The 22,379-nt window shown below is 45.7% G+C and overlaps 2 protein-coding genes across 10 annotated transcripts in view; one reads left to right on the forward strand and one right to left on the reverse strand.

Moving 5' to 3' along the window:
• SLC24A1 (solute carrier family 24 member 1) overlaps positions 1–3,156 on the forward strand; it is a 30,483-nt gene extending 27,327 nt beyond the window's left edge. For 8 of the 9 annotated variants that reach the window (XM_025199516.1, XM_025199521.1, XM_025199520.1 and 5 more), the window contains 3 exons: positions 1,335–1,424; positions 2,259–2,425; positions 2,879–3,156. In XM_025199516.1, coding sequence (XP_025055301.1) covers positions 1,335–1,424; positions 2,259–2,425; positions 2,879–3,128 — 507 coding nt within the window. In that variant the 3' untranslated portion in view covers positions 3,129–3,156. The remainder of the gene's footprint in view (positions 1–1,334; positions 1,425–2,258; positions 2,426–2,878) is intronic. The other variant, XM_025199522.1, reaches the window with a different exon arrangement.
• Positions 3,157–9,147: 5,991 nt separating this feature from the next.
• Positions 9,148–22,379, reverse strand: part of DENND4A (DENN domain containing 4A) — an 86,328-nt gene continuing 73,096 nt past the window's right edge. The window contains exons 22-31 of the mRNA XM_014518245.2: positions 19,052–19,268; positions 17,014–17,108; positions 14,835–15,010; positions 14,592–14,738; positions 13,124–13,331; positions 12,636–12,890; positions 11,386–11,503; positions 10,536–10,698; positions 9,617–9,681; positions 9,148–9,320 (exon numbers count right to left, since the gene is read on the reverse strand). Of these exons, the coding sequence (XP_014373731.1) occupies positions 9,184–9,320; positions 9,617–9,681; positions 10,536–10,698; positions 11,386–11,503; positions 12,636–12,890; positions 13,124–13,331; positions 14,592–14,738; positions 14,835–15,010; positions 17,014–17,108; positions 19,052–19,268 (1,581 nt within the window). The 3' untranslated portion in view covers positions 9,148–9,183. The remainder of the gene's footprint in view (positions 9,321–9,616; positions 9,682–10,535; positions 10,699–11,385; positions 11,504–12,635; positions 12,891–13,123; positions 13,332–14,591; positions 14,739–14,834; positions 15,011–17,013; positions 17,109–19,051; positions 19,269–22,379) is intronic.

Consider the following 22,379-nt stretch of genomic DNA (forward strand, 5'->3'; position numbering starts at 1 on the left):
ACTGAGCGGCTCAAGGTACACGAGCAGCTCTCTTTCTCTGACCTTCTGGCAAAGCCAGTGCTTGCTTTCTTGAAGAGAAAGGCAACTTGAACAACTTCCTTGCAAAGGAGTCCTAGACTGTGGCATGAGCCTAGAACCAACACAACCTCTCCACCTTCCACCCCAGCTGAGGTGCTTCCGTCGTGGTGCGACATGGTAACACGTGCCTTCAGAAGGCACCCTACCTGGAGCAAAAGACAAGCACCCCAGCAGAACAAGGTGTGGTGCCCCATGGCCTGCTTCCCCTGGGGGGAGGATGAGAGGACAGGTAACGACACAATCCTCTTGCTTAATGAGCTGCTGGAAGGCTCTGGGGAAGTGATGAATGCAGGGTAAGACCAGGCAGAGTGGAAAGGCTGCAAAGAGGCCCCATTACCTGTCAGATGAACTGTGCCCCCAACCAGTTAAGGGCATGGAGGGGAACGTGGGTGTGAGAACACGGATGTGCCGGAGAGTCATGGGAGCAGGGCGGCGAATGCGATACAGCTGTGCTCCCAGCAGGGCAGAGTAACCTGGGTAATCCAGGCTGAGGGTAGTTTGGTCTTCTCTGTCCTTTTCCTGTGGATAAGGGACTCAGACTGAACAGCTGGATAAATCATACTGAGTTAAAAGTACCTGCGTATGCGGGGGTGGGTGGGGGTGTGTGTGCCTGTGGGAGACTGTCATGTCTCAGGTGCTCTATGGTAACAGCACCATGTGCCCACTCCTGTCCAGGGGTAGATGGGAACCAAGTTGGGCAGCTTACCCCTGAATGCCCACGGGCTCTGTAGCTCTGGCTTAAACTCCATTTACCATGAGGTAGGTGGTCACCATGGCTGGTTGGACCCCACTCTCCTGTCTGGTCTAATTTGTTCATCTGTCCATGCCCCTCATTGCTAAAATCACCCCTATTGAGACCCACTAAGACCAAGTTCCTCCCACCATGCATAGCTGTTGTACGGTATGCACTAGGGCCCCTGGCAAGGCACAGGCATTCATGCCACCACTGCCTTCAGTGACCTGTTCCGTGGTTGGAAGGTCGAATCCTGCTGTGTCCACAGCGTGATTACCAGCATGGCAGCAGGGGGATGGGGCAGTGTGAATGCAAGGCTGGAAGGGTAGATCTCATTTCAGTAGAGCAGCTTGAGGGGCCAGTGAGGTCTGGTTGTTGAATTGAGCAAAGATGTACTGATGGCAGTGGGGGGGGGGCATTGGAGAGGAAGGGGTGCAGGTTGCTGCACCTGAGCTGCGACTATGGCCCCACCGAGCTGCCCACTCACCCCAGACTGTTTTCTTTCCAAACCTGTCCTCGACAGAACTCCAGGAAATTCTTTGTCTTCACGTTTCTCGGGTCCATCCTCTGGATCGCCATATTCTCCTACCTCATGGTATGGTGGGCTCACCAGGTAAGGGTGTCTCTTTCTGCCTAAACCAGGGGCCAATTCAAAACCAAGCAGATGGAAAGATGGGGAGCACTGCACTCCTGGGGCAGAAGGAGCTGGTCCTCAGGGAACAGCAGCTCCCCTCTCATGGTTTCTGCATATGGCAGAAGTGCAGTCAAGCTGAGATGTAGCTTAATCCTAACACTCTCTCCTCATGGACGCACTTGTCCAGGCAGGACAGATTATCCCTCATCTTGCTAAAATTTTACATAGACCCCAATCTTGCTAGATAGTTAGTAAGCGACCTCAACTCCTACTGGCTTGGTCTTTGATATCCAGAGGGAGATGGGGGTGTTCAGCACTGTGCAGAACTGGGCCTACCATCTGTGTGGTAGTATACGGCACACCCTATTTATAGCTGATCAAGCCATAAATCCACCTGAACTGTCAGCTTCTGCCTGGAGCCTGCAGATACCTAGCGCCAAATGGGACTGGCTCCCAACTCCAGTACTGCTGTGCGGATAAGGACCACTCAGCCAGTACATAGGTGGCACTTAGGCTGGTTTTAAATTTGTTGCAAGTCAAGAGAATGCCTGTTCTGGAGGCCTTTGAAGAGGCATGATGGGCAGACTCTTACCCATGTCTGAGGCCTAACTTTGCAGGTGGAAGGGGCTAAGGCAAGACAACACCCATCAAAAGAAGGGACTTGAAGTCAGCCCCGTGCTATCGCATTCACACTGTTGCATTCTGAAAACCAGAAATAGGCTGTAGCACTTCAGAGAACTGACCCAAACATGGCCACTTGCCTGCAGGCCTGGAAGAGGGAATTAAGGACCCTTTGTTCTTGCTGTTGATTAGGTTGGTGAAACAATTGGGATTTCGGAGGAGATTATGGGCTTGACGATCCTGGCCGCAGGGACTTCCATCCCTGACCTCATCACAAGCGTCATTGTTGCTCGCAAAGGTTTGGGCGACATGGCCGTCTCCAGCTCTGTGGGTAGCAACATCTTCGATATCACCGTGGGGTGAGTATTAGCCCTGCATTAACACGTGTTTGTGTGAAAGTTTAAAACACTGCATCTCTTTTCCAAAGAAAGTCTTATTTGTTAGTTCTACTGTAGCATAAAACCAGCAGAAGGGCAGCTGGGCCATCCATTACCCAGGGTCCTTTGAAAACTGTTTCTTTAGTTAACCAAGGGAGAAAAAAAGATTCTACGCGCCAGTGAAGGAAGACGGTTCAACTCCCGAATGCCAGTAAATCGTTTCGAGTCTCCAGCACGGAAGGCATTACAGAAGCGTAGGAGGTCTTCATCCCAAACTTCCTTCCAAGGGTGGAAAGCAAGAGAAACCCTCATGAATCTAGATCAAGGAAGGCTATGCGTGTAGTTGCTCTGCGCACTGTATCGGTGTAGATTTGCACTTAGCATTTCCATGATCATCTTTAACACATCTTTTCAATGTTTTCCCCCTTGCTGCAGTTTGCCAGTTCCTTGGTTCCTTTATTCACTCTTCAACGGATTCAAATCGGTTCCTGTCAGCAGTAATGGCCTGTTTTGTGCAATCGTTCTGCTCTTCCTCATGCTCCTGTTTGTGATCATCTCAATCGCCACATCCAAGTGGAAGATGAACAAGTTCTTGGGGTTTACCATGTTTGCTCTGTACTTTGTATTTCTTATTGTCAGCGTGATGCTTGAAGATAGGATCATATCCTGCCCAGTATCCGTATGAAGGCTGGACAAGCCGGGACACAAAGGAGATCTCAGTGTACACATAAATGAACGCAAGCAGGGGTTTACGTTAGCTCTGTATTTTACTGATTTGAAACAAACTACCTGCAAACCCGAGCTTTACTGACCTTTTGACAAATTCATGCAAGTTTTGTTACCAAGATGTTTGAAAACACTTAAAGCTTTGTCTCTAAACAACTCAACCGTGTTTTTAAGTGTCAAAGAAGCAAGCCTGATGCACTGAGCCCTGCCAGGATTTACACACGTGCTATACACTGAGAGTGGCCAGCTGACTTCAGGGTAACATTAAACACAAATGTACACTTTTGCAGGATCAGATCCCAAATTGCTTATCAGACTGTTCTATCTTAAACCCATGAAAGTCAATGGAGCTTCATCCTAGCTTTCAATGTGCATGGGTCAGACCCCCAGGGAAGCTTTACACAGTGAGGAGAAGTGCAGGAGAGCTAGTCAGGAACAGCTGTTCTGCACTAATGCCACATTTTGGAAGTGGATTAACCTAGTGTCCATGCAAGGAGTTACTGTGCTCTAAATCTGCATCATAGCTATTTCACAAGGACTTCCCCATGGGCCCTGAGAGTAAAGTTTATCTCTGTGGAGAGGGCCAGTACAAGCACTTACCTGCTAGTGACCTTCTACATCTCCCCCATCAAAATAGGGCTTAAATGGGATGTACTTCTGATACATAAGCCTTATGCTGGCCCCTCTGAACAGGGGAGGGATTTCATCCTGAAGATTTTGGAGAAAGAGCAAGAAAAGCCATGTCTGTGCTCAGGAAGAGATTGCATTTGCCTGGTGTGGAGCAGGTCTGAAAGAGCCAGTCTGCTCCTTTCTGAACATGGGTCTAATCCTGCAGTGTGGTGGAGTCCAACAAAAACCACTGGGGCCCTGCATGGACAGAAGAGGATGCGAACACAGCTGGCTTTGCAGACCCAGGGACTGGAACAGCACATGGCATAGCAGTGCAAGGCCAGGAAAGCAGGAAATGAAACTGTTCCACGAGAGGAAGCTGAAATGCTCCAATTTGCTTTTCGCTACCGGACACCAACTTCTGACACTCACAGCGTTTGCATCCAGTGCCCGCCCCTGCTGTTAACACGAATGTTTTTTGCATAACCATGCTATGCAATTACTGTTCATGTAACTGGCATCCACCATAAATCAATTAACCTGTATGGTTTAAAGTTACCAACGCCTCAGTTAAACCTGTAGCGTAGTGAAACATTACAGGCACTTCCGTCATTCTTAAGCCATTTAATAAAATTTAAATGAAAATAACCATATTGAGATATTTTAGTTTTTTATTGGATTTATTGTAAAACTCTGAATAGATCCATTTTATCTTTTTGGATGAGACAGAAAAAGATTTTTCCCCATCATTGTGAACATTGACCTATGTATTTTAAATGAATTACAATCCAAAATAAACATCCAACATACTGATGTTTTTGGTAAATAAAGTGTAAACGTTATATATTTACAAATCTACAGGCATTCATTTAAAAAGTGCTGTTTGCAGATTAACAGAGTACCATTTTGAAATCCCAGTGAGATTATAATACTCAGAAATATCCCTCTCTCTGAAACCAGCAACTGCACCTTCCATTTCTTATACAAAGATTTTACAGGCAAAATTCTTTTTGTGTTAATTTTGGGGTAAAAAGAAAATATTTAATGAATTTTAGTGGAAACATAAGAATTCATCTCATTTATAAAGGCCAGAATTGTATCAAGAGCAAAATTCATGGCAAGGGGCGCTATTTAGCAGTCATGGAGAAATAACTCGGCCACAATAGCATTTTGCTATTTTTTCCTCAAACAGCGGTTTTCCCTCCACTGCTACAGTGCAATCCAGAAAAAAAAGCAAGTATATTGCACTGCAAATGTAAAAAGCCTTGTTTAAAATTATTGGAAAGAAACACTGTTCATTACACAGAAGAAAAGGGTTTGACAGTGTACAAAATTTTAAATAGAAAATACATGTTTCAAATATTCTCATTTATCCATCTTTGGAGTACTGGAAAATAGAATCAAACTGATTTCTTTTCAATAAAAAACTGAGGTTTGAAAATTATTTCAATATTGGATTGTATGATGCTTAAAAACTTTCTGCCTTCCAGGACCTACCCCAAGGTGTAACAGCTTCCCATTCATCTACAAGTAGGTCAGTATTGCCATGGACTCGTATGTGTTTCTGCAGCAGGATGCCTTGCAGCGGGCTGTGAAAGGATTATTCCAAAGGTAAGTGTAATGATTTCACTCAAGAAAGGAAAGTCCAACAAGGCATTTGTTTAGAGCCTGCACAAATGAGCATCACCAGGTGTCTGAGATGCAGGCAGAAGGGGCCCGCGCACTTTTGAGTAGCTCACCCAAAATAAAATTCCACAGACCGCTCCTCAAGCTATGGTGTGTGCTCTCAGCGATCCTGATAGGACCTCTCAGACCTGCACAAGCTGGCAGACTTGTCTGGGCTTCTAAAACGAAGGTGGTAGATAGTACGCAGCAGCTGGGCCGAAAGGGGAAGACCAAACACGAACGGGAAATACCTATGTATTTCTGTGTTGGCACAAGTGCCCAGCTGTTGCAGAAGGAACCAGCAAGACAGACTTGGCGGCTTGAGCCAGTCTAAAACATGAAGGGGTGGAGCCCGCCTTGCAGCTGTCTACACATCCCTGCAACACCAACCACTGGTGGCTCTGGAGGAAACAAGCTATCCTCCTTCATAGCTATCAGGTATAAAGGATCAGCTAGCTATCAGCTATAAAACACTGGCTCAAGTAGTAGTAAGTGCAGAACAAAATGGGATCAAAAAGGGCTGTGGACACTTCTGCACAGCACAATGCGAGGGCAAGCATGCACCTACAAGACAACTATTGTACGCACCTTTTACTTGGCAAGTACGACGTAGCCACTGCAAGCTGCAGCACAGGCATGCACGTTACTGGGTACTTACAGCCAGTAGGTGTGAAAGCAGTTACTGTGGATTCAGCACATGGGTTGAGAAGAATGAAGTGAGCGAGTATTTACTGCATACCGAGGGAGCTGTTATCGTGGGACTGGGTGATTACAGAGTAGCTACGCCACATGAGGGAAAAAGGAGGTTAGATAATCACCTAGCCGGGGTCATTTGACCCCAGTACTCTTTCCTGCCATTGCAGGGGGTCGGACTTGATGATCTGCTCAGGTCCCTTCCGACCCTATCAACTAGGAAACATTTTAAAGAAGTGGGAACTGCAAAATAAAGCATCCCAAGTGCTTACACTAAACTACCCAGATAAACAGGCGACAATGTGACATTATTAGCTCTACCTCAAACAAAGAACTATCTGAGCTCAGCTAGCTTCCTGTTTAGCAGCATGTCAAAGAAGAGGTATTACTCCAGGAAAGGCGTAGCCAACAGGACTGTACTTGAGTCGAGATGAATCCTGCTTGTATCAGCCATAGCCAACAGGACTGGACTCGGGGCAAGATGAATCCTGCTTGTAGCATCAAACTGCTGAGCTACAAATTCTAAAACCTTCCTGTGTGAGGCCACTGTCTGCTACACTCACCGAGACAAGCCCATCTTCATCCTCTCTGTAATTTCCCTTCAGGAATTTGAAGACTTACCAAATCCCGCCTAGGTTCTCTCTTCCCCAGCCTAAATAACCCTACCTCTATCAGCTTTTCCTTGTATGTCCTCCTTTCCAGGCCCTTGGTCCTTCTTGAGCTGTGGGGCCCAAAATGGGACACAGGACTGAGGCCTCAACAGTACTGAATAGTAGAATCACTTCCTTGATTTGCAAGTAGTTGTTAATACAACCCAGGATGCTGTTGGCTTTTTTTAGTGTGCCACAGCAGCAACACGTCGCATCAATGCCTCAAGGCCTGATCCTACTTCCTTTTAATAATAACGAAGTCAACGAACATTTTACAATTTGCTTCAGTGGGAATAGGATGGTTCCAGTCCCACTTATTCCAGTGGGAATAAGTGTTCCAGTCTGTCGGTGAGAGTGTTTGGAGCTGCACGAAGGGAAAAAAGCACATGGAGGTAGAGCCTTTCCAGTTCAATACTGCTGTATGATAGCTCATGTAAACTAGAGACGTTTAGAAGTATCTGCAGGCAAGCAAACCCAGCCTAAAAGCGAATGGGAATAAATTAAGATACTATAAACAGAAATGGGTACTAATTTTGTTAAGAGTAAACAACCAGGATTACCATAACACAAGCACGCACAAACCCCGAACTGAAAGCAAAGCAATAGGATCAAAGCAAGAATCAAATCAGGTATTTTCTTGCATACAACATGCCCCAAATAAAAGATGCATCCTGTTTATAGAAGGCAGAATGCAAGAAAAAAAAAAAATTCCAGACCCACGGCCGGTTGTGTGACACAGGGTGTGTCTACACGTCGCAGGCGGTTACTGCACTGTGCACGCGGCGCATGGTTAGATTTTGCCGCTATGTCACCACAGTGGTGCACTATACGGGGGGAGTGCCAGCTATAGCGATGTAGCTGGCGATCACGTGTAGACCTGCATGACCTACATAGTGTCTTCAGACTTGCTTCTTTCCAGCGGCTTCCTCACTTAATACACACACCCCAATTTTGGGGGGCTGATCTTGAGGGGGAAGGGTACATGTGGTATGCAAGAAAATACGGGATGTTCTGATCTAATTCAGTAGCATCCATCTCTCAGACTTAAGGGTCCACTTCCACCATGGGAAGAGGTGAGGGAAGGTACTAACATATAGGACCTATGAGACCTTATCTATGTATCCCACTTTCTAATGGGTAGAAGTGCACTGTGCATGTCTGTGAATGAGAGAGAGAGGGAACGCAACATGTTCTGAAATTCTAGACCTTTAAAGCGTATGTCAGAAGCTAGGACTCCAGGGTGGGGAGTTATGTAGCATCATTCTTCTTTACACAACGAGTTACTGGGTTGTACTATGTTGCCTGTGAAATAAAACAATCAGACATTCCAAATACATCTAATTATATACAATATACCCTAGTAGATTACATTCCCTATGTGTCTTATGCGGCATACTTATCATATCTAGTTTCTGATTAGAAAAGAAAAGGAACTTTGGACAAGCATGAACCAAGTGCCATACTTAGGGCATTTCAAACACCTACACAGGTGGTACTGTACATATTATATGGAGATAGTTTTATAAGCTATGTACCATACACCTTGTCATATATATCTGTATATACATATATATCTTAGCTGACAGCTAAGTAGTGTTGGATGCCCACAAAATACATCATGGGATCCTTCCATGTGCGCATGGGATCTCTGCAGAATTTGGCATGGGATCTCTACAAAGCCAGCAGTGTGCTAGTTACCATCACTTCACACACGTTTGCCACACTTCATCTGACTGCAGTGGTAGTACATCCTTCTGTATGTGCACAAGAGAAATATTGACCCCAGAGTCTTCTCTAGGGTGGTGTTGAAATTTCTAGACTACTTTGAAAACAAATGACTTCCAAAAACTAACAGGACAAGTTACTATGAACAGCAGTGTACTGAGAGGAAACAAAAGAGCAACTGTATTGCTTATGCAATAAGTTCCTTTAAAATTCACTATAGGAATTAAAAAAATTAAAAAAATATCAGTTTGCTATACACAATGACCAGGCTATACAATACAGCTCTGTCTGCTTTTCACCACGTTGCCAATATGCTATGTAAACAAGAGATTTTGCAGGATTTACTTCGCTCATGCTTGTTTCAGTGCATTATTTGTGCCTGTCTCTCCCAAAAGTTCTCAAAGGACTGTTAAGGGTTGTTCCACATTAAAAATCTAATTTAGGTCGGGGTCCCCCACTTCACTAAGTGATCAGCAGAGCAGAGAAGGAACAGGGAAACAGTTTTTGGCATGTTCCTCAACCCACAGCCATTTCTGTAACTCTCTACAGGCTTAATTTCTCCAGGGCCTTCTGCCATGGTAACATTGGAAACACTTTTGAACACCAATGACCGAGAGATGATCTTTGTGACCCAAGTGGCATTTTACATGTCTACATCACATTGTAACTTATTTAAAGGTATGGTTCTCCAAAAATCTTCCGGCACTCCATCACTCCAGTGCTTGGTGGTCTGTCACAGTTATGAGTATTTTTGACCTGATTTGCTGTGAGACGATCATAGGCCATTTTATATTCTCTATCAAAAGCATCTGCAGAAATAATAATAAAAAAATGATAGTCTGTGTACTGTTCATATTTACCGAGTGCAGCTGCGATTAATGCCAGAGGCCATGAAATGTCACTTGTTTTCAACACAAGATATACTGAAAATGTGCATGCCAGGGCGCATATCTTAGCAGGATCCACAGAAAGATCCATGCTAATAATTGGAATGATTCTAATTCTGTTCAATTATTTGTGATTTATTCTAATAAATCAAGATGAACATTTGCTTCTCAAAAGCTGAAGGGTATGTGGACATGCAAAATCCACGTTTATTGCTTACCTATATCAATGTTATCTCTTCCTAGAGCAACAAGGGAAAGAAATAGTATTTCTCTATACAGGCTCCTAAAATGTAAAAGAAATGTCAATGTAAAACCAGAAAAATCATCTTGTACAACAGTCTGCGAGGGGCGGATATTTCCGACCATTCCAAACATCAGGCTAAAACTTAGGGAAATGCGCAGTAGTTATACAAGCACATTATTTACAAAATCCCACGTTGGCAAGTCCTACCTACTGAATCCAGCACTGCTCACATGTGGAAAGTGATGTGCTGCCCCCAGTAGGAGTTCGTCATCTAAAGGCCTGAGCAACCCCCCAGGGAAATCAGCAGAGGCCAGATGAGGGTGTGCATGCGAGCACAGGCGCAGACTGTACAAGTGCTGGCGCACGCACACACTGAATAGAGAAAACTGTCAAGTCTCTCCCTCCCCCACTTGGCTTTAAGAAAAAACATTTTGATAGAAAAGGATTTTCTACAAAAAAACCTTTTACTCTGGGGACTGACAATTTATTCATTTTAATGAGCGGACATGTCTCCTACTTTTCTCCTACTTTTTACTCCATTCACCCAGTAGGGAAAAATAATTTAAAAAGTCCAAGTAAAAGAAAGTGATTCTCTTCTCTTCCTCTTGCCCCTCGTCCAAATGCAGCACCAGGAAAAAAGAAGGGAGAAAAGCGAAGAGAAAGAGAATAAAAAAAATGAAATTAAAATAATTTTATGCCAAATTTGCTCATGCATTCTGAAGATATTTCCTTTTCTGGATGTTTTACTGTTAAAAATATTGAGCATTAGATGACACACACACGCACAAACACTGCTGACCACATGGGATGGTTGTAAACCTATGGAAGTATTCTCCAAACGGCAATACTGGGCTTACTGTAAAAGTCTGCTTCAATGTCACGTGTATTCCTACCTCTGCCTTTTAATGTGTGGCCATTTGTTCAGTCTATCCAGGATTTGACTCATAGGCCCATAGACATCATTCATCTTGATACTTTTCACCATGCTTCTCAAGAGCTCCTGATTGAAGGAGTCGTCATCTTTCTGCAGTAAATGGACTACTGGATACTTCTGGGCTGCAAAGAAAAAGACCCCAATCGCCATTAGAAGAAGCATGCAGCAAAAAGGCATGAGAAAAATAAAACGCGGTGAAAAGCGACATAAAACAGGATATATACACACAAGTTATCAAAAAATAATAGAGAAGCACCAACTCAGAACAGCATCAAAGTAAAAGAAATGGAACAGGTATACAGAAGAAAAGCAAAAGGGTACAGCCAGAAACAGGGCCACCAACCATGGTCAGGCTGTACGGTTTGCAGGATGACCAATTACTTATTAAATGCAAAAACAAAACAGCTGACCCTTACTTTTAAAATAAGAAAGCACAGGCTGCAGGGAGGAACTGGAGAGTCCTCTCTATTTCCCCCCTCCTCTATTTAAAAAAAACCCAACTGACTAGAAATGTTGGTCTACAATTTGAAACCGAGATACCAGGAAAAAAAAATATTCAAGCAATATGCTGAAAGCTAAGGTCTACTGTAAAACACACGCCCACACAAAAAAAAGGTCACAAAAACTGTAGCAATAGCAACACCGAACGTAACACTCACTCTCAAACAAAAGAGTGCGATTTTGACCTGCAAGACAAAGAAAGCGGTGTGATCAAAAATCAGTAGCGTATCTCTCTGGACTATCAAACCAGAGGCATTCTTTAGATACCCCGAACCAAAACGACTCATGCCCTGAAGGGAGGAACTCACTCTGGGCGTTCCACAGAATATACAGGGGCTGCCTCGGGTCCTGGTGCAGCTTCATGTTGTCCCACAGCATCTGAATGAGAACATACTTACTGTCCTCTGACATGCAATTCCGTGGAATCTGAAGGAGAAAATGAAGACGTAAGTCTACAGGATTACATTTTTACACCATCACAGCACCTGTCTTCTGTATGTGACTGATAGCCGCTGACCTACCACTATGCTGTACAGAAGCGTTCATCGTAACCCTCTGTCGAAAACATCCACGGAGAAATCAGTGTTTGATTCCAAGTGGTACCAGAATCCAACTCGTGAAGACCAAAGCACGGGGCTGTGCAAATGATGTCAGGATCTCTCTCCTTCTCGCCCTTCCAGAATCAATGCCCCCTTCCCGCAACTCCATGCAATTTAGCAGCATAAAGCAAAAACATCTGGAATGTGATCTCCCTGGCAGTGCAGCATCACATGAAAGTTCGCCAGAGCACTCCATGCAGTGCAGGCCCAGCTGGGTCCAAGGTCAAGAGTTAAGACATGGAAAGACTGCTCCAGCTGAACTAAATGGAGCGGTGACAATCTGCAGCAGCTGAGGACTAGGTCCAGCAGGCTGTAAGACTCAGCATCAGAGCAGGAACACACCGATCCTCTGGTGGTTTTGCACTGGTGCAAGTTTCACAGGGGCACACAAGAGATGTGCAGTTTATCATGGGATAGCTCTGATCACAGGCGGCTATCACCACACCTGCAAGGGGACAGGGGGGGAGCAGGACATAGCTTGTTTGCTTTACCCCAGGATAAACTATGGAAAGCCAGCGCCTAAAGAAACAAAGCAGACCAGCGGGATTTGACCAGTCTCCAGGGGGGAACCTCAACAGGATTATGGGAAAGTTGCCCTGGTTTGGGGGATCATTTGTATGCTATCGTTTTACACTGGTATAATGCTGATTACACAAATGCAAATGTGTCACCTACCCAGGCCCTAAGAGTTATTCCCACATATAAAGATTATGAAGGATTAGGATTAGTTACTGCCAGGAAGAGGACACACCAACTGCAGATGCTTCCTGAGCTTGACAAAGGGTATTTATACCCAAAAGCTTGCAAAGAAGAATTTTTCCAGCTGAGTTGGTTTAATAAAAGATACCAGATTTACCCAAAGAACCTTGTCTGCCTGTGTCCTTAGACCAATGCAGCTACAATTTATACCCCTGAAAGACTAACATAATTCAATACCGCCCTATCTATGTCTTCCATACCTTTGAGTTTTTATTGCAGTGTTCAGAAGAAAGAATTAATCCTGGTAAATTACTAGGAAGGTCCAGCCGCCTGAAGTACCACACCAGATTCCAAAACACGATAGGATGATGGTCTACAAAATCTGGCACTGTTATCGCACGGTCTCCTTCATTTTCAAGTAAGCTTTCAAGCTCCTTCCATACTACTAAAGGACTCAGGTAAGGAACGGTTATAGGGTCTGGACTGGGTAAGTGCCATTCTAGCGCCAGGGGATCCTATCGTAGGAAAGAAAGAAATGGAATTAAATGGAATGTAGCCATCTATAACAATCTCACCCCCAAATCCACTAGCTGAAATTAATTTTTAGTTTATATGAACATAAACAATATTCATTTCTGCTGAGAACTTGAGTAGGGTCATTTCAGGTGACATTAGCACTACCCGCATTACTGAACTCTACTGCATACTTAACATATTGTTGCTTAAATTTAGAAACAAAATCACGCACTGTTCCTTGCAAAGTGGCAGGCAGGCTGCCAGTGGGAATAAGATGACTGAGTTTCCGGTTCTTCTTCTCATCTTCTTCCAGTGGACCGTAAGTGCTGATACTTCGTGCTACAGGGTGGCTTGGACATTCTGGTCCTGTGGGATTTTGCCTTCTTCCTGAAGGGATCTGGATGCTTCTAGCACAGGTATTGTCTTGCTCTTCAGATTTGCTGGGGGGAAAAGTTAGCTTTCATAGAATTATAGAAAATGAGGGCTGGAAGGGCCCCTCAGGAGGTCACATCTAGTCCAACCCCCTGCTCCAAGCAGGACCAGCCCCAACTAGATCATCCCAGCCAAGGCTTTGTCTACCTGGGTCTTCAAAACCTCCAAGGATGGAGAGTGCATCACCTCTCTGGGGAGCGTCTTCCAGAGCTTCCCCACCCTCCTACTGAGAAAGTTTTTCCTAATATCAAACCTCAACTTCCCTTGCTTTAACTGGAGCCCATTGCTCCTTGTTCTATCATCTGCCCCCACTGAGACCAGCCCAGCTCCATCCTCTTTGCAACCCCCTGCAGGGAGTTGAAGGCTGCTATTAAATACCCCTCAGTCTTCTCTTCTCTAGACTAAATAAGCCCAGGTCCCTTGGCCTCTCCTCACAAGTCACTTGCCTCAGCCTCTGAACCATTTTCACTGCCCTCAGCTAGACTCTCTCCAATCTGTCCACATCCTTTCTGTAGCGGGGGCCCAAAACTGGACGCAGGACTTTTGATGTGGCCTCACTAGTGCTGAACAGAGGGGAATAATCCCTTCCCTTGATCTCCTGGCGATGCCCCTACCAACGCAGCCCAGGATGCCCTTAGCCTTCTTGGCAACAAGGGCACACTGCTGGCTCATATCCATCTTGCTGTTCACTGCAACACTGAAGTCTTTTTGGTATAGCCCCTTTTTAGCCAATCATCCCCCAGCCTGCACCAGTGCATGGGATCCTTCTGCCCTTAGTGCAGGAGGACTTTGCACTTGTCCTTGTTGAACCTCAAGTTTTTCTCGTTGCGTTTCTAAATACTCTGTTTGCTAAAACAGACCAGAGATACAAACCAGACGACTCACCCACTGGATCATTATCCTCACTGCACCCAACAGCCCCAGGACTCAAAATGGTACCTCAGACTCAATCCAGTCAACAATATTGCCACTACTGCTCAGGTGAAGAACTCTCCCCATGCATTAACTAATGGACACAGGCCATAATCAATTCCTGAATGAATTTTGCAGGGTTTTGCATGGGCTTTTGTTTGTGACTGCCCATGTCCGAGAAGAAATGGAAACATCTACTCCAGAAAAGCTGACAGACATCCAACCCTTCAAGAAGCAGTGAGGAGCAATCAAATAGATTCAATTCCCTCAAAGGGGAATACACATACATGCATGCCCACAAAGATGCCAGTAATTTCCCATGAAATATCAAGCTATGGAAAATGCACCATGTTTACCAATTTGTGTTATCATCATCTTGAATGGACATCACTGATATAGCAGGACCAGCAGTGGCAGAAGAGTTACAGGCCCTTCTTGTTTGATTTGAAAACGGTGGTAGGAGTTGCATATTCTCTATAGATGGACTGGACTTCAGAAAGTATCTATGGGGAAAGTGAAGAGTTAAGGTTATGTTAAAAAGTTTTCTGAAAAATAGAGCACACAAAACCTTCAACGAAAAACAAACAACGAATGATTACCGTCCGGGTCGTCGGAGATCTCTGATTTCTATACTCAAGAAGGGCAGGAACAGATTACCACAGAAGGGACATGTGGTATTGAGATTCGAGTCATCAGCTGTCCAACCTGCCATGATTTCTTCATCATGAACCAGACAGTCACAGGTTCGACAGCGCGAACAGCTTGAGATGAGGACCTGTGTACAGCACTTGGTTAGTACAATTCTGCAGCTACTTTTAATCCCGCAGAGCTACATTGTAAAAATATCAATAAAACATTGCCCAACGGATCTCGCTCTCCCTCTCCCCATATATATTATATATAGTGCTCTTTTGTTTTAATTGTGGAAGAACATGGATTTGGGGGGATTTTAAAGAATGAATTTAGGATTTTTTTTATCAGAGATTTTGCAGTTTTTAAATAAGGGACACCAGAACTCCTGCTAGGGAGGCAAGTGGCAGGACCCAGGCAGAGAAGCCTGTTCAGGACTGGCACCTGGGACCCAGCTGGAGGTGGCTGACTTCCTGGCCACTTGGGGCCAGGAGGACATGCTTTGACAGTTCAAAGCAGGCCACCACACTGAGAACATCTTCCAGGTGATAGCTGCCCAGATGGCAGGGCGGCAGCACACATGGCAGCAGTGCTGCACAAAGGACAACTGTGCAGCTGCGGCCCACTGGCAGCTGGCCCAGGGGTGCAGATCCTGCTGCTGCCCCCGTGCAGTCCCCATCTGGGTCTGGCAGGTGCGTAGCCTTGGGGCCACATGTTGTCACAGGCGGCAGCAGGTCACAGCCAGGCAGTCGCCCCCACTTGTAGATTGCTGCAACGGGCACTTCTAGTTGCTGCAAGCAACTCTGTCAGGGCTGCTGCAGCAGTCCAGCTGGCACAAGGGGTACTGCCCCCACATACCAATTGGCCAGGCCCCAGAAGCTCGTGAGAGCAAACAGCCCTGAGCTGCTTGCCAGGGCAGCTTTTTATACTGCTGGGGCCAGCACAGGTGCTAGCCCCAGGCTCTAGCTCCCGCTGGCTGAAGATCCAGGAGGAGCTGAGCAGGGTTATTTTGCCTCAACTGGCACAACTTGCCCCACACCAAAGTGCATGTCCAGGCACATGTGCCGAGTCAAACATCCCCACCTCAAAACTGTACCGCTCTTATCTGAGCTGCTGCAAGCGCACATGCCTGTGTGTGTAGATGTGCCTAGGGTTCCTGGAAAAGTTCACACTAAATGCCCAGCTTCTCTGGGGCTGGATAAGTAGAGATTGTCAGCCAGTCAAACACAACCTGGACTTCTCTGTACAGTTTCTTCTGAAAATGTTGCTTTGCCAGGGTACTGTGTTTCACCTACCACCTCCCCCTCAAAGACTCTGGTGGCAGATGTGTCCAAGCGTGATGTGGCTGCTCACCTGCCCTCTGCTTCAAGCCAGGGCAAGTCACTCTGATCAGTCTTAGTTAAGCAGGAATATTCTACAGCTCACAACTATTTGGACAGCCTGCACTTCTGCCTCTCCTCTGGGCACCACACTGATAAATAAGGCAAGTTCTGTACCATCTGAACACAGTGAAGAGCAAGGTCACCCCCTTTCAGACATGAACTGATGCACCTATGAACAGGTGCATTCTGTATTTGATCTTCCCAGTAAACTTATTTTCTAGGTATCAAAAAGAGTGGGAAGTATTAGCTAAGCAGGGGAAAAATACCCCAAACTCCTTTACAGAAGAGGAAGCTGAAAAACTTTTGGATCAAGGTGTTCCCAGAATTGAGGTTTCCCTTGGGGGACCCATGTGCTACCAATGTGCATGTGAAGTGTCCAGCCCTCTGCTCCTAAGGAGAAGCAAGACCAAGAGCGATAGCAGGTGCATGTCTAATTTGGTTGGGACAACAATCTGCTTTATGGTCTGCTCCTCCAACTCAACTAGTTCCAAAAGTCCTCAGAAAGATTCATCAGGGCAGGACAGTTTTAAGCAGTAAGATGATGAACTGCAAGAGTTATCAGGATTGGAGCCAAAGCCTGCTCTGTTACTGGAAGCATTACCTTCCAGTTTCTGCTATGCCGAGGTGTTTTTTTTTAACTTTTAAAATGAAGTTTAAAGTAGCATTTACATATCAACCGTTCCTTCACCTTACTGGGCCTTGTGTTTAAGAAATAACAACTTTCCTGCATGCATCACAATGAAGGCGATGAGAAGTCAGACTGTACCTCCATAGCATAGTTCTGGAACACGCTGGTGCTGCTTGTGCTGCAGGAAGATACCAGCTCTGATTTGTCAGGCAAGGGGAACTTCGACAGGGAACCTATTCATTGGCAAACAAAGGACAGCATTAGTTGCTACTGAATAGATATTACAAGTACAGTTTAACCAAGCAACATGCAGGCAGTAAAATGTTTCTCTCGGGAAGAGGGTAAGTCATTAAGATGGCAGCTGCTGGCTCTGCCTACCCTGTGCCAATGGCAGCAAGCTGCCGAGCCTGGAACCCCAGGATACGTAGAAGTTATGAAAGATGCAACTCAGTAGCTAAGACAAGGCTTTTATTTCCTGTATGAGTCAACATGAAGAAGAGATGAAAGAAGCAGCCTGAGAGCATGGCTGTGGAGACGGAGGAAGTACCAAGTGGTTGCAGTCTTGCTCAAACCACCCGCCACCCCCAGCAACTCACTATGAACAAGCTGACAGCTGCCAACAGTGCATGCATGCATGTCTGCTTGTCCGCATCCAGATACGTGCGGGAGTGCAAAGCGTTTTGGCACAAATGCAGTTACTTTCACCTCCTCACTAAAAAGGCCCAGTGCTACTGCACCCAAGCAAGAGAGGACTCCAGTGCCGAAAGGGGAGAGATCCCCGCCTATACCTCGTGGTACAATGGCAGGCAGAGGCACCCCAGCTAGCTGCAAATGTGCTATGTGCTACACAATGCGGATCAGTGGTGTGCAGAGAGTCCCATCTAGCTTTCCAGAACTGAACAAGCTGAGCTGCATTGGAGTGCTGCTGTGCCTGTGCTAATAAGTCCTGCTTTACGGAGGAGCGAAGTACTCCAGGCACAGCCCCATGCCAGTGCAGGAAGCTTTCTCCAGTTCCTTAGCTATGGCAGGCAGAGCTGCCTCAGTTGTCTCTGCACAGTACTGCCTTGAGCCGCACAGACCTGGCTCAAGGAGCAGAGTGTGCAGCTGTTACCCCCCTCAACACAGTGTGCCTGTCACCCATACGTACACACTGCTCCCAACAGTTGTGGAGCTGCAGTTACCCCGTAAAGGAGAACTCCATTCCTCCCAGATGCCCATTTCCTAGTCTCCTGCTTGCCTCGCATGCAGATCCCTCCGCTCCAGAAACTCTCCTTGATCCCTACCCTAGCAGCAATGAGCTTCTCTGCTTCTTGCTGTGCAACAGGCAGCGGGGCTGTCAGACACACATGACGCTCCTGGAGCTCTCTCCACAGAGGGTTTTGCCTTTCCTTTTAAAAGCAAACAAAGGGCTTGTTCTTCACTGCGGACATTCACGGACTCTGGGAGAGAGCCCAAAATTATACCCACGTCTCCTATCAGTCCCATGCTTGCTCACTGAACCATGCTTCCTTTCAGTCTGGCTTTGCTTAAAAGATGGTACTCATTTGTGACCGGTATGCAGAATGTGTATTTTATACCAAAACCCACCGGTAAATCTCCCTGGAAGATTAGAGGCAATTCAATTAAAGCCTGAATTACTCTCCACACTGAAAAATTATCTATACAAGACTGCACCACGGTTATATTTTTAGTAACACTTTCTATACAGATGAAAAAGCGAGGCACAATAAGTCAGCTTCCAATCAGCAAGCCTTGTTAAAGGCTTCTGCATTTCAGCTAAGAAAAGGCTATATAATAGGCAGTTCTCTCTGTTAGCTACCAAATATACTAGGGATGTGCGGGAATAAGTCCTGGAAAAAATAAGGTAGGAGGTTAAGAGGATCTTACAATTATTGTTATTTGTATAGAGGCGTCACCAGGAAGTCCCAACCGTGACATTCACTCTGCTGGCAGTTTTACAGACCCAGTGATGTAAAAGACTGCAGCTGGAATACAGGTGGGCATGGGCATACGGTGCAGTGAGACAGCAGTTTGTACAGAGGTGGGGAGAAACATTTGCACTAAAGGACTGATATGTCTACCACAGTCCCAAAGTAGGAAAAGGACCCTCCGCTTCCAACATCCTAGTTTTGAACGCCAGATTGCAAATTTAATGCAAACAGAAAGCATCTCTTACCAGACTGATCGAACTGCTTGGATGAGCCATCAGGGGAAACTGAGCTTTCTAGGCTCGTTCTACTGAGACCCATTCTCTTAATTTCTGAGGTGACATTATTCTCTTGAGGAGGAGAAGCACCTTCTAAGTCATTGCAGACGTCTTCATCAGTTAGAGAGGTAGATTCTGAATCCAGGGCTCCAAGAGATGAAATACTTGCTCGGTCTGAATTTTGATCCTAAAACAGAAATGACGGTATTTTATTTTCCTCTCAGACAATTAAAATAACTGGAAAAAATAAAACCTCTTTTTATTACAAAGAACTGAATACCCAATTATTTGGCACTGGTAGATAGGTTCAGCCCAGATTCACTGAGAATCTGTGTATGGCAAGTACCAGTCTTTATTCCATTTTTAGTAGCTGTCCAAGGGTTCTTTATTAAAACATCCTTTTTGTGACAAATTCACGCAAAGATTGCAAAAATCCTTAGCTCATGTCTATCCTAAAACTTTCCCAAGTTCTTCCCCACTGTTGCTAGAACTTAGCAATAGCAAGAGTGGGAACACCGGGACAGACGAGCATTATTCATTCCCTGACATTTTAGGTAGTCCCACATAAATCTGTCTGTGCAGAATTAGACAGTAAGTGAATACAACACTAACAGAACGGCTGTCTGCACTCGCATTCCCAATGTCTGTGCGAAAGGTTGTTTCAGGCGGTGTTGGAAGTGACAGGCTTTCTAACAAAACAAGTCTGGTGCAAAGATGCTATCACCTTGGTACTGAATACCATACATTACATGAACCTGCAAGGATTTTTATTTAACTCGTTTCTGTTCATTTCAAGGCAGGGAAGTGTTTATTAAACTGAAATATAGAAAAGAAATCTGCTGAACAAAAATACTGCATCAGACGTTTTAAAAGGTTTTTTCCAGCTGTACAGTTAAGGCAGTTTATATAAAGGAAGGACTAGCAGCTGTCATTGCAGCTCCCATACATGAAACATGCCTGTCTGTTATTATATAATTATTTGGGAATTTCTAGCTTTTGCAGGGAGCAGACCAGGAAAGCCAAGGCTGCAACTGAACTCCAACTAGCTTTGAGTATCAAGGACAATAAAAAGTCCTTTTTCACATATGTGGGGAGCCGGAGGAAAAGCAAGGGCAACACTGGACCCCTGCTAAACCAGATGGGACAACTGATGCCCAGGAAAAAGGCAACCTATTAAATGGGTACTTTGCATCGGTCTTTCATCAGTCCCATGGGACTCCCATGCCCATTACGGGACAGGGAGGTCCAGGTGAGGGAGATCCCCTGCCCTCCATCAATGCTGACCTCGTAAAGGAACACCTTGAAAGGCTGGATACCTTCAACTCAGCCGGCCCTGACAACCTACACCCCAGGGTACTCAAGGAGCTGGCGAGCATCATAGCTCAGCCCCTGGCACAGATCTTCGAGAGCTCCTGGCGCTCTGGTGAAGTGCCCGAAGACTGGAAGAAGGCCAATGTGGTGCCTATCTTCAAGAAAGGGAGGAAAGTGGATCTGGCAAACTACAGGCCCATCAGCCTGACCTCTATCCTGGGGAGGGTCTTGGAAAAGATTATTGAACAGGCCATCCTTAATGGACTGGCCAACGCCAACACCGAAAAATGCAAGGTTCTCCACCTTGGGAGGAAAAACCTGCAGCGTCCTTATAGGCTCAGCAGTGCTACGCTGGCTAGCACTATGGAAGAAAGACACTTGGGGGTCGTCATTGACCACAAGACGAACATGAGCCTGCAATGTGATGCTGCGGCTAGTAAAGTGAGCAAAACGCTGGCTTGCATCCATAGATGCTTCTCAAGCAAATCTTGAGACATCATTCTCCCCTTCAGCTGCGGCCTCACCAAGGCCGAGTACAAGTACTGCGTCCAGTTTTGGGCTCCACAATTCAAAAAGGATGTGGAGAAGCTTGAGAGAGTGCAGAGAAGAGCCACGCGCATGATCAGAGGTCAGGGAAGCAGACCCTACGATGACAGGCTGAGAGCCCTGGGGCTCTTTAGCCTGGAAAAGCGCAGGCTCAGGGGTGATCTGATGGCCACCTACAAGTTTATCAGGGGTGACCACCAGTATCTGGGGGAACGTTTGTTCACCAGAGCGCCCCAAGGGATGACGAGGTTGAACGGTCACAAACTCCTCCATGACCGTTTCAGGCTGGACATAAGGAAGAATTTCTTCACTGTCCGAGCCCCCAAGGCCTGGAACAGCCTGCCACCGGAGGTGGTTCAAGCGCCTACAGTGAACACCTTCAAGAGAAAATTGGATGCTTATCTTGCTGGGATCCTATGACCCCAGCTGACTTCCTGCCATTTGGGTGTGGGGCTGGACTCGATGATTTTCCAAGGTCCCTTCCAGCCCTAATGTCTATGAAATCTATGAACAGAAGCTTTCCTTTGCTTCTCTAAAGAGGAGTGCAAACGTGATGCTTTTTCTTAGTTTCAGTAACCATGATCTTGTTCAATAAAAGAACACACATTAAATATAAACTGCATTTGCTCTAACTGGGGACTGGACAAGGCAGGCACCCCAAACATTATTAGTAAAAAAAATAAACTATGGAGGGGCAACAAAAGCTGTGGAAACTGCAACTGCCAATGATTTTTCTAACCTTGTGCCAAAGGAGAATTTTTATCATTCTGGACTATTTCTCACTTTAGGATCCTCAAGAATCTTATTTTTTCCCCTGATACTGCATGCAAAGCACCCCTCTAAGGTGTCATCTTTCTGGCAGGGGAATTAATCAGGTGCTTTTCCAAGCCCATCAATGTTGTTCCTTAATTAGTCAGGGAGATTGCTGAAAATGGATGTGTATTACACAATTTCTTCCCTCTCCAGGGCTCATCCTGCTGTCTTTACTGTACCCTCAGACTCTGAAACTCTCCCCAGAGGAAGAAAATGATACTATCCTCTCATTACTTGAAGGCACTCTGAACCTATAGTTGGCAAGGTTTCTAGACCACAACTGCTTAAAATGTTTCAATCACTAATGCTTTGATCCAGGACAATAAAATCAGGTTCTGGCAAATCTCAACCATTAGGTATTTTATGCATATGCTCTCCCTTGATGCACGTCAGCCAAGAAGGGCTTTGCAACACCTAAGATTCAATGTTTCAGTCTTCATAGTAGGCCTCTGCGAATAGGGAAATATTTGATTCAGATTCGGCTGATTCGGAGGACAGTGATTTCATTTGGATCACTGTGCTGAATCGATTCGGCCGAATCGGCTTTGGAAGGTTTGGCGCCGATTTGGAGAGATTCAGTGATTTGGATCCGCCAGGGAGATGCAGGCACAGCTGAGTGGCAGCAGCA

The sequence above is a fragment of the Alligator sinensis genome, unplaced genomic scaffold (genome assembly GCF_000455745.1).
Source record: "Alligator sinensis unplaced genomic scaffold, ASM45574v1 scaffold210_2, whole genome shotgun sequence".
Lineage (NCBI taxonomy): Eukaryota > Metazoa > Chordata > Crocodylia > Alligatoridae > Alligator > Alligator sinensis.